This window comes from Mus pahari, chromosome 15 (genome assembly GCF_900095145.1).
Source record: "Mus pahari chromosome 15, PAHARI_EIJ_v1.1, whole genome shotgun sequence".
Taxonomy (NCBI): domain Eukaryota; kingdom Metazoa; phylum Chordata; class Mammalia; order Rodentia; family Muridae; genus Mus; species Mus pahari.
Genome location: NC_034604.1, coordinates 73,544,806 through 73,556,874, shown reverse-complemented (window position 1 = coordinate 73,556,874; position 12,069 = coordinate 73,544,806). Strand labels below are relative to the sequence as shown.

The 12,069-nt window shown below is 52.9% G+C and overlaps 1 protein-coding gene across 4 annotated transcripts in view; it reads left to right on the top strand.

Annotated features, from left to right (window-relative positions):
* The window catches only part of Nfatc1 (nuclear factor of activated T cells 1), a 106,965-nt gene that overhangs the window by 4,497 nt on the left and 90,399 nt on the right, over positions 1-12,069 (top strand). For 2 of the 4 annotated variants that reach the window (XM_021214373.2, XM_021214371.2), the window contains exons 1-2: positions 317-450; positions 10,288-11,389. In XM_021214373.2, the coding sequence (XP_021070032.1) occupies positions 366-450; positions 10,288-11,389 (1,187 nt within the window). In that variant the 5' untranslated portion in view covers positions 317-365. Of the gene's footprint in view, positions 1-316; positions 451-10,287; positions 11,390-12,069 lie in introns of those variants that run through there. The other 2 variants (XM_021214372.1, XM_021214370.2) reach the window with 1 other exon arrangement.

The following is a 12,069-nucleotide window of genomic DNA, read 5'->3' as shown; positions in this document are numbered from 1 at the left end:
GGGGAGGGAGGGATCCTAAGGGAAAGTGAAGTCCCACGGGAGGCGGGGACCCGAGGAGCTGCGCAGGTTCGTGCGGGGGAGCCGGCATGCGACATAGGGCCGGGGGTGGACTCCGGACCGCGCGGTCCTGCGGGCGCGAGTGGAGCCCGGGCTGCGCTCGGGCTCGCGCGCGGAGTTTATTTAAAACTAGGAAGCCAGCGGCCGCGAGCCGCTTGTTTATGTAAACCCGGAAACACCCGGGGGGACAGGGGCGGGACCGGGGCGGGAGGCCGGGGAGGGGACAGGGGAGGGGACAGGAGGCGGGGGCCGCGTCACGCCGGGGACGCGCGCGAGCGCCGGGCGCACCAGTGCCGCGCGACCCCGACATGACGGGGCTGGAGCAGGACCCGGAGTTCGACTTCGATTTCCTCTTCGAGTTCGATCAGAGCGGTGGGGGCGCCGCTGCCGCAGGTGGGTCCGGCGGGGGGCGACGGGCGACTGCACCCCGCCGAGGGCCCGAGTTTGCTGAGGTCGCCGGTGCCCGCCCCAACCTGGCACCAGCCGGGACCCCGGGCCGCCGCCCTGCGCGGCCAGGAGCGACGCGGACCAAGTTGTCGCCGGCCGCGAGGAGGCGGGAGGCCACCTGTGGGGCGAGCCTGCCACTCACCCACCGGGCACTTCCTGGCATCGGAGCCCCGGCCCGCGGGAGAGGGCTCCCCCTCCTTCCAGGAGGCCCTTACCCAAGGGGAGGTTGTGTCCGGCGCAGGTCTTGGACCTCGTAGTCCGGGGACAGATGGTCAGCGGTGCTGCCAGAGGGCGGTCGGAAGCCGCCCTTTCTGAGAGCCGGGCTGCTACCGCCTGGCCCGGGGAACCTGGAACCGGAGGCCCGTCCAGCCCGGTGCTGACCGCCACCGCAGCTCCCTCAGCAGGAAGGCTCCACCACTTGGGTTTCCAGTCCACACCTCAGCAACCAGAACCTGAGAGCTTTCGCTGTCTTGCTGTCTGTCTTTCATTTTCTCTTCTCTGTCAAAAGTAAAGCTTCCAGTTAGGTCAACAATCAATGTGCTGTTTCCCCAAACTTGATTCTCCTAAACAGAGTGATAGCTCATTCCTTGCAACAATTTCCCTCCAGGAAAGGGAACTCTTTTCTCCACCTGACTTTCTGTTCCAAGCTGCACACAGTCCCTGACAGCGTTCTGTGCTTTCCTTGGGGTCTGCTTCCCAGCCACACTGGGACAGAACAGACACGACACTTGTAGAGCATCCCATGATTAGACTGACACTGATGCTCACTACCGTTTTGTTTTGTTGTTGTTGTTTTTAAAGTTAAACATCCTGTTCGCTTTTGAAGGTGAGTGCTCCAACTTGGCAGTCACCACTCAGCAACTGTCACATGTCCTCCCATAAGACCCCTTTCGGATAGGTTTTTCTTCTTCAGGGCGCAGGTTACAGGGCTCTGGGGCCAGTGACAAGCAAGACAGGCAAAACTGGAAGAGGGACAACCATTGGGAAGAGATCTGGGGCTAGAAGTGGAGACCCTTGACATCTCTTGGTCCTGCCGCTTTGGGGGATTTGCTGTTAGCTGCTCTCAGTGCATGGGGACTTTTTTGTTTTGTTTTGTTTTTTTTTTGTTGTTGTTGTTGTTTTTTTTTTTTTTTTGAGTTCTCTCCAGAACTCTCAGGCAGAAGAGCTGACTCTCGACTTCCCCTTAGGGTGTCCATGTTGGATTTGGATGAGTGTGCATCACTGTGCTTCTGGTTCCTTTAGGACCCTTTAGCTCCTGTCTCTAATGGGGGGATACAGCCATGGAGCCTTCCTGGGCTCTCCAAGCTACCTGCTGTTGGGATAGGGCCTCACGGGCTTCCTGCGGCTCCTTGCTTACACTGAATGGACAACTGACTACAGTCCCAATACTAGGAGCAGACACAGATCCAAAATGGGTACTTTGGTACTTCCTGGTGGCCTGTGGACTGCTTGGGAAGAGGAAAGAATATCTGGGACACTGCAGACTTGGTACTCATCTCCACAGACTCCTCTTTGAGGGGAGGGTGTTACACTTGCTCAGGTACACCATTTGTGGATCTCAGAATCCCGAGCTCTGCTGGAGTCTTCAACTCATAGCTGGACACAGCCATCTCATGGTGTCTTTCTGAGCTGTACTGGGACACATAATACCCAAGTTGAGGTTCAGCTGGGTCCATTCACGGAGGGCACACAGGAAGTCAGTTTGAGTGCCAAAGGCTGTCTTCTGGCCTGGGAAGCAGGTGGCTCCTTGAGCTTTGGATGGCAAATGGGTTTAGGTGGCCTCCTCCCCTTACACATGTGAGGAGCCGTGCTCCTCAGACGTGCTTCTGATGGTTACTCTCTAAAGTAGATGAGGTAGAAAGGTGTCTTGTGTCTCACTACAGCCCAGGCCAGGTGTGACCATGCCAGAGTGCTCCCATTGCTGCACATAGGTGAGTGCTCCCTGAACTCCCTATTGCTATACATAGGTGAGTGCTCTCTAAACTCCCTATTGCTATACATAGGTGAGTGCTCCCTAAACTCCCTATTGCTGCACATAGGTGAGTGCTCCCTGAACTCCCTATTGCTATACATGGGTGAGTGCTCTCTAAACTCCCTATTGCTATACATAGGTGAGTGCTCCCTAAACTCCCTATTGCTGCACATAGGTGAGTGCTCCCTAAACTCCCTATTGCTATACATAGGTGAGTGCTCCCTGATCTCCCCATTGCTGCACATAGGTGAGTGCTCCCTGGAGCTGCACAGAGCTGTAGGGACATGCCTGTGTGAACGGATGTCCCTGTGAACTCTGGGTCACTGCCTTAGCAAAGCCAAGATGCTACCTTTAGCAGGGTGTAGGCCGCTGGAGAGAGCCCTGGGCAAGGGGGACAGCCTTGGGAAGGACTTTTTCTCCCTTCTGTTGTGTCGACAGAAGGTGTTAGAGAACATCCAACATGTACAATACATGTTACACTTCTCATTTTAAAGACAGACAGACTGATGACTGACTGACTCCGACTTTTTTCTCTCTTTCTTTCTTTCTTTCTTTCTTTCTTTCTTTCTTTCTTTCTTCCTTTTTTCTTTTCTTTTCTTTTCTCTTCTCTTCTCTTCTCTTCTCTTCTCTTCTCTTTTCTTTTCTTTTCTTTTCTTTTTTTTTTTTTTTTTTGAGACAGAGTTTCTCTGTATAGCCCTGGCTGTCCTGGAACTCACTTTGTAGACCAGGCTGGCCTTGAACTCAGAAATCCTCCGCCTGCCTCTGCCTCCCGAGAGCTGGGATTAAAGGTGTGTGGCAACCACGCCCAGCTGACTTTTTTCTCTCTTATTACCAATACCGTTATTACATTTTTATTCATTGTCCAATTACATTCTTTATATTACACAGTCATCTGAAGTTACTAAACTCTCTGTTCCCCACTGAACAGTAGAAGGAGCTTTACATTATCTGGAATGGGTATAAACATGAAGTCATGAAGGACTGAACGATTCTGAGAGCAGTTGCAAAGGAATATTTGGGTTTTGCAGCTTGTCCTGAGCACACAAAACCCACATCATGAAAGAGGCCATGGCTACCTCAGAGCACAGCCTACCTCCTCAGTGCTGCATGAAGGGAACCCGGTATCCCCCCTCCTCACCCCACAGTCCCATTCACTCAAAAAGGACAGGCTGGGCTGCAGTGGGCATCCGGCAGGGCCTCTGTTTCTCCGATCATCTACCCATCTTACTGGTTCTAACCAGGCTCTTCAGGGGGAGGGATTGTGGCTTCTGCTTTATTTCCAAAGTGCACAACAGGTGCCAGTGGTGGAAATACAATAGCTGTTTGTGAGGGGACCAGAAAGAGAATATTTTAAAGTATACAGTCTGGGACAGAACAAGACTGAAGTAATACTCTCTTCCAAGATCAGGGATCCTTCTGTCTCCACCCTGCCCACCAGCGGGCCAGGGTCAGCTTTTGGGGATAAGGCAGGGATGTAGGCTCCCTTCTGGGGCTCAGGAAATAGCTGCTTTGCTCGTCAGCTGGGAGGTGGGTGTGCCGCTTCCCGCCCCAGGGCTCCTGTTTTGTAAGTTATTTTGGCCTGACCGCTTAGTCCTGTCTCCGTGGTAACTCAAGAGGAAACTGGCCAAGGCCCTGGGCCCCCGGACAGCTCTGCCCACCATCTCCAGGCAAACAGTGCACCAGTGAAAAGGGGGCTTTGCTGCGTGGGATTCAGAAGAACTTTTATTCTCAAGTGTTCTCTGCCAAGGGCCGTAACTTCTCTCTTTCCAGTAGGATGCAGGGGAGCCCATGTTGGTTGGTCAGTCCCACCACAGGAGTCCATGGGAGGAGTGGGTCTCACCCCCAAGTATGCTACAGTTTGGTGCTTTTGGAAAGCGGCTTCGGTCTTTGCTGGGAACAGCTTCACTCAGCTCAAGTTCTATAGATGTTTTAATCAAGGACAAACCTGTCTGTACGAGCAGGATATGCTAGCCCCTTATCAGGTTTTCAAAAGTAGCCTTCGGCTAAGTGGGAGCCCCCGGAAACACAGCAAGGGAAAGGGATGCTTTAGTATGCATCCAGGGGAGTGTCAGGAGGTCTTCTAGGAAAGACGTGCACCCAGGCTGGACACAGGACCCTTAAGCATGCTGTAGTGATCTTCTTTGTGGGCCATTGGGTGACATTGGCTATTGCTCCAGCAAGTCCAGCTCTCTGCCCTGTAAATCTCCCTTTAGCACCTCCTTGTATGACAGTATTGAGAACCTGTTGCTGTCTGTCACTTCTCGGAACTGACCCAGTCTCAGGCAGCACTATCCAATGTGCTTGTGTAAACACAAGAACTGCGCTGCCCCCAGGACTGTTTTGTATTCTTTTGTTTCATTCCTAAGTGTGGAGACTTGCAGCCTCCCCCACACCCTGCAGGCTCAATTGCATGTAGAAAGACAAGGGTGGGCAGGCATTGGAGGCCAGGACCTGGCTGGCAGGATCTTCCTGGTTCTATTTCTAGCTTCAAGTCCCACAGCGCAGCCCCAGAAAAGGCTCAAGGGGTGTTCCTTAAAATGAAAGGTGGAAGTTAGCTGTGACGTGTTGTGCTCTGTGCTTGTGAACGGTGAGTTCGGGTGGGGGCTCCGAAGGCCATGCCAAATGGCAGAGGGTCACATATATGTGAGCATCACATACACGTGGTGTGGCAGAGACACAACACCTACAGAGGATTTCCCAGCAGATGCCACAGATCACCCGGTGGGCAGCAGGCATTCTCCACAATTCTTAAGAGGACATAGATCAGGGCCTGTCATGGTGCGCAATGCCCTGGCATAGCTGCAGTAGTACCAGCTTGTTGAGTTTGCTGAGGCTGGTGGGAGCTGGCCAGCACACAGAATTCTGGATTTGCTCAGCATTGCCTGCATGCATCTCATCCATGTGAAATACTGAATGCCGCAGGGTGATTGAGAGAAATGAGCTCAAAGGAACAGGAGGACAGACAGATGGACCAACGGACAGAAGGACAGCAACACCTGCCCAGGGTGGCCGCGCCTTCCTTTTGTATTACATGACATAACCGAATGCGTGCTTGAGAGGTCTTCGCTTTCAATTGTGCTTTTCTTCCCTGGTCTCCAGAACCTCGGCTTACTGGCCCGGTCAGCAAAAAGCCAGGCTGTGGGGTCTCAGTGTCTCAGGATCAGTAAGGAGTTTCCTGGGAAGCCTGGAATTCCCGATAGACCCCCATAGAGGAAGTGGAAGTTAGTACAGGTGGACGGCTAGTCCTGCCCCCACAGGTCCAGGCTTTGTAGTACGAGGGGGCTCAGCCGGACTCAGCAGCCTGCCATGGGGTCAGTGGTCGCTCCTGCTCTGAGGGCTCTGAGGAGAGGGCAACCAGCTCTGACAGCTCTCACAGAGCGAGTGGCTCTGGGCATGTAAGCTTCTGTTTTGGAGTTTGACCGAGGAAACCCATGTGTGAGCAATTGCGAGCTAATTAATAGATTATTTTTGAGAAAGGGTCTCACATAGCCCCAGGCTAGACTCTGACTTCATTGTGAAGCAGGATAACTTCTAATTTTGGATCCTCCTGCCTCCACTTCCTGAGCGCTGGGCTTATGGGTTTAGGTGTGCTTATGTGTACATATTCAGTGCTAGGCATTGAACCCAAGGCTCCTTGAAGGCCAGACAAGTGCTTATGAGCTCTACCCCAAATCCCATTTCTGTTTGTTTTTTTTAAATAAATGGTTTATTTGCTCTGTTTGAATCATATTTTATTCAAACATTTTTGGTTAAAGTAAAGGCCACTCTTGTAATGTCCTGGGGCCCACGTGGTCTTTTCCACAGCTTCCTCTTCCTCTGCATCTGGCTGGACCCAGAGTGAGAAACCTCCCGCTTCCTCTTTCTCTGGGCCTTGCTAAGACAGCCCCAAGGAGACAAGCGGAGATTTGACATGTCGTCTGCCTGCCACTCAGCCGGATTTTTCTGGAATCTTCCAGTACCCCAGGCAGCTGACCCTTGGCCTAAACACTGCAGGGGTGTCAAGGCAGGACTTAGCTTGGCTTGCTGCTAGGACGTTCTAGAAAACTCTTCCAATTTTCTCTTCCTTCCAAAAGGAGGTGGTCTGCTGTGGGGCCAGCTCTGGTCTGGATTAAGGAGGATTCTTGTCTTGGGAGACAGAGAACACAGCCAGGCCCTGCAGGTGTGCCTCCTTTGGGATTTGCCAGCTCAAGGCCATCCAGGACTGGTTTGGGTCTTCAGCCTCTGGAGACCTGGGCAGGCGCTGGGCTCAACTTTCCCAGTGTGTGCACAGCTGCTGGGATACCCATGTTTCTCATCAGCCTTAGCCTCGAACTTCCTTTTCTTCTGGGGTTGGGAAGAAAACATTTTTAAAAAAGATGTATTTATTTTATGTGTAAGCGTTTTGCCTACTTGTGTAGATATGCACCACATGTGTGCTTTGGTGCCTACAAAGGGCAGAGAAGGACATCCGATCGCTCTGAAACTAGAGTTACAAATGGCTGTAGACCAGAGTTACAGACGGCTGTAGACCATCATGTCAGTGCTGAAAACTGAACCTGGGTCTTCTGGCAAGAGCAAGGAGTGATCCTAACCTCTATGCCATCTCTCCAAACTTGAAAGCCCGTTCTTTTCCAGTGTTGTTTTATTGGTAGGCCTCATACAGTTCACAGAGCTCTAGAGACATGGACAGCATATAACATGGGCAAGACTTGACTTCCCAGGCGGCTTGGCTGCCTGCCTGCTCAGGGCTGGGGCCTCGGAGGCCTGGGTGCTGTCTCACATGGTCTGGTTACCACCATTCTCAGGATGGGTTCCTGAAGCACCTTTGTTTAGAAGTGGTGCCTCTGGCAGAAGTTTTAATTGCTGTGCTATGTCCCATATCTGCTGGAGACTGTGCCCTGGGCTCTAGTATGGAACCTTCTAGAACCACAATGGTACCGAGGCCCAAAAGGCTAGAGAGAACATAGATGATGTCATCCTGAGGGGGCCTTTTAGGTGATGAGCAGGTTGAGTCATGAAGGACACACCATCTGCGGGTGGCAGTGAGTGTGTGAATTTCTGAAGTCCTTGGGAGATGCTCAGAAGGGACCTGGTTGGATGTGAGTGCAGCGAGAGCTACTTCCTGACAGAGGCATGCTTCAGAGGGTGTAGTGCCTCAGGCAGCACCAAGCCTGAAATCCAAGTGCAGAGCTGAGGCTGAGCAATGACACAGGCATTCTTCCAAGACTGTGAGATTCCAACATCAGGGAAATCAATTCCTAAAACTCATTCTCTATTAGTCTGTAATTTCTTCCTCCTTTTTATCATTAGCAATAATGCGGTGACATTTTGGGGTGCTCACTTTACACTGCTGCCTTGGATTGACGAGTTAAGACCTGACTTCTTACCCAAAGATGAGCAGCTCCCAGCCGTATCTTCTGGGCCATGGAACATTGAATGTGCTTTTCCATAGAAAGTTCTAGATTGGGAAGTGCTGAGTCAGCTGAGGGAGACCTCACCTGTATGGGACAGAAAAACATAGGATGTGTAGAAAACCCTCTTCTCTCCTTTTCTTTTCTCCTCTGTCCCTCCTCCTCCTCCTCCTCCTCCTCCTCCTTCCTTCCTTCCTTCCTTCCTTCCTTCCTGCCCCACCTCCTTCCCACCTCCTTTTGCCAGAATGAATGTGTAGATGGCCTTTGAGAACAGCAGAGCAGAGAGCTCTGGACATAGACATCTGTTGTGCTGCGCCTCAATAGGGTCCCTGGTACCCTGTTCCTGACTCTGTTGATAACTTCACAGAGGAGTCAGACCATGTGTTGGCCTCACCAACCAGCCTATGGTCTTCAGGCTTTTCCACCTGAACCTGTTTCATATCTTTACCAACTGGGTTCTTTGGGACTGGTGTTCTTTCTCATTATGTACTGTGGACAGTCTGCACCTCTGAGCGGTCTTCCCTGGGGCCGCATTTTGGGGTACCAGGGGTGGCCTTTGTCTGCTGGACCTGAAGGGGGGGTCACTGGCAGTGGACGGCTCTGCCCCTTGTCCAATGCTTATAGAAACAAACGGCCTGAGCCTAGGGACTCGGCAGAAGCATCTGGTAAGTTCCAAGTGCCGCCAGCCAGGAGTCCTGTCTCCTCAGTATTACTTTCTCTAGAAAGTGGCTTTAGAGTAATTTAGGACAGCGTCATTTCAGTGTTAGGCTCCAGCCTCCTGAGACCTGGATTTTGGACTGGGGAGTGGTGCTTTCATATGACCAGGACCCTCTAACCACAGCCACGGCTGGAGGCTCCACTTGGCAGATGCAGGCTCCTGCTATGGGTTGCTTCTGATTCCTCTAGCTTTTCGCTATTCCCCTCTTTGTCTCAGCTCTGGCCTTTCTGGTGGGTCTCTGTGACCCAGAGATTGAGGACTACAGATGTCCTCTTATTGGACACTGGGACTCTGGTCCACCTCATAAAGAGGCGGATGTGTACCCAAAGGGTTTGTGAGCCCATTGATGGAAGAAGCCTCGGAGTGAGCAATAGTGGGAACTTCCAAAGGTCTAGCCTGCTCCTCTACACACCATCTTAGGGTTTGGCTGGTGCTTCGAGACCCTAACATTTCTGGAGTTTTCCCTTTTTGGTTTCTGAGCCAGGGCTGTCCTTGACCACAGTGTCAACCAGCCGGGCGCTGAACACTATTGTGGAACCAGGACTTCCTCGGGCTTATTTCCATTATTCAGAGACCTGGAAACGCTTGACTCCAGACACATGTACATGGGCTCTGCAATGTGGAGAGCCTTTCTGATCAGAAATCCAGAAGCATGGCTTTCCTGTCAAGTACTAATTATAACAATGGCTTTTTTCAAAAGTGCTTACCAGATCTCCAGGTCTCGGTGTGTCTTAGACGCATGCGTTTTGTTTTAGAAGCTCTAGAAGATAGAGTCCCAGGCACCAGCCAGCCTCAGGTAACCAATTCCCAGGCACCAGCCGGCCTCAGGTAACCAATTCCCAGGCACCAGCTGGCCTCAGGTAGCCATAAGAGCCACGCTGGAATCCACATTGTCATCCTTCCTTTAGGTGTGTTCTTTGAAGCCAAACATTTGGCCTGCTTGATATAGTCATTTGCTTGTTAACACCTATTTAAACACCTGGGTCCCTACGTCTGAAGCACCTCCCTCCACCGATACCCGCCACTCTTCCTCCCTCCCCGCCACAGTCTGTCTAGCCGCTGTCCATCTTTCCTTCTGCCGCTGTCCATCTATCACCTGGCATTCAGGTGTTGGTCTGTCTAGTCATGAAACAAGATGAACGAGTGACGTGGAATCTGAAATACCCCGCCTCTCTCAGCCTTTGAAACGCTAGAATTGCCTAGTTAGTGAGCTGTGTTGTGTCTGGCACTGTCTGAGGCTCTGCAGACAGCCGTGAACCACAGGGCAGGCTGTGGAAGCTGGCTTCTGTCGGTCAGAGAGATGGATAGATAAAAATTCATGTTAACTTGTGATATATGTCAGAGGGATGGGGAGGGGAGAGGGAGGGGGAGGGAGGGGAAGGAGGTAACTCGGCTATTGGGTAAGGATTTGAAATCACAACTGGCTAGGGAATGTGCGTTTCGAACAGAGAGGACAGTAAGAGCCAGCCATGTAGTGTTCGGTGGAGGCCATCTTGCCTGAGGAATGCTGTTGTGCTGGTGTAGAGTAAGGCCTATAGTCTAACAGGAGGCCTTGCAGCAGTCTGACCTCAGGGCATTCCCAGAGGCTACGCCCAGGGCCTGAGTCCTCAGGGCTGGCCCCAGGTCTTGGACTCACTGCCTTTGTGATTATGTGTGTCCTGCTCACTGGCCTCACTCTGTCTGTCTTTCCTCTTTTCTTCCAGAACACTACAGTTATGCGTCCCCTAGTGTCACCTCGACCCTGCCCCTTCCCACAGCACACTCTGCCTTGCCAGCAGTGTGCCACGACCTCCAGACGTCCACCCCAGGCATCTCAGCGGTTCCTTCAGCAAATCATCCCTCCAGTTATGGAGGGGCTGTGGACGGCGGGCCTTCGGGATACTTCCTGTCCTCTGGCAACACGAGACCCAACGGGGCCCCGACTCTGGAGAGTCCGAGAATCGAGATCACCTCCTACCTGGGCCTACACCACGGCAGCGGCCAGTTTTTCCACGACGTGGAGGTGGAAGATGTACTTCCTAGCTGCAAGCGCTCCCCGTCTACAGCAACCCTGCACCTGCCCAGCCTGGAAGCCTACAGAGACCCCTCCTGCCTGAGCCCAGCCAGCAGCCTGTCCTCCAGAAGCTGTAACTCGGAGGCCTCCTCTTATGAGTCCAACTACTCCTACCCGTACGCGTCCCCCCAGACCTCTCCGTGGCAGTCACCCTGCGTGTCCCCCAAGACCACGGACCCGGAGGAGGGCTTTCCCCGAAGCCTGGGTGCCTGCCACCTGCTGGGATCGCCAAGGCACTCCCCGTCCACTTCTCCGCGGGCAAGCATCACCGAGGAGAGCTGGCTTGGTGCCCGCGGCTCCCGGCCCACGTCCCCCTGCAACAAGCGCAAGTACAGTCTCAATGGCCGGCAGCCCTCCTGCTCACCCCACCACTCACCCACACCATCCCCCCATGGCTCCCCTCGGGTCAGCGTGACCGAAGACACCTGGCTCGGTAACACCACCCAGTATACCAGCTCTGCCATTGTGGCAGCCATCAACGCCCTGACCACCGATAGCACTCTGGACCTGGGTGATGGGGTCCCTATCAAGTCTCGGAAGACAGCACTGGAGCATGCGCCTTCTGTGGCCCTCAAGGTAGAGCCGGCTGGGGAAGACCTGGGCACCACTCCACCCACTTCTGACTTCCCTCCCGAGGAGTACACCTTCCAGCACCTTCGGAAGGGTGCCTTTTGCGAGCAGTATCTGTCGGTGCCACAGGCCTCGTATCAGTGGGCGAAGCCCAAATCTCTTTCCCCGTCATCATATATGAGGTAAGCAGCCTCCAACTGGAGTTGGGCATATGGTAGGGGTGTGGCTGGGGTTGGGAAGAGCCTGCCCTGGCTTCTCTCTGGAGATGATGGTATCTTGGGACTTGTAGCATTATGACAGTCCCCTCTGTCCCCTCTTCTGGTGATAGCTGACTCTGCCTGCTTGTTCCTCTTCTAAGGACACCTTGAACTAGATTAGGGGACCCTAACTTTTTGGAGGCGTGTTCACAGGTGTCAGGGTTGCAGCACACGAGTTCCGTGCTGCTCTACAGCTCTGCTTCCAGCGAGGCTCCTCACACATGCACAGCTGTGTTGGTAATAAGCCGAGGGAGGCAGCTATCCTCCTGTGGATGTTCTGCCTGCTGCTCGCCCACTTCCTCTCTATGCCTTAATCGCTATCTATCACCATGCTGGGGCAGATGGGCCCCTCAACTCCACAGTCCCTCAGAGCAGCCAGCTCACCAGATTCTACCAGCAACGCAGCTACCACCTCCCGTCTTGCTGGCTGTCTGCTAACAGGGAGCATGTTACAAACCTCTGGCCTTAAGTTGTTGGTTTTTCTTTTTTTTTTTCTTTTTCTTTTTTCTTTTCCTTCCTTCCTTCCTTCCTTCCTTCCTTTCTTTCTTTCTTTCTTTCTTTCTTTCTTTCTTTCTTTCTTTCTTTCTTTCTTTCTTTCTTTCTTT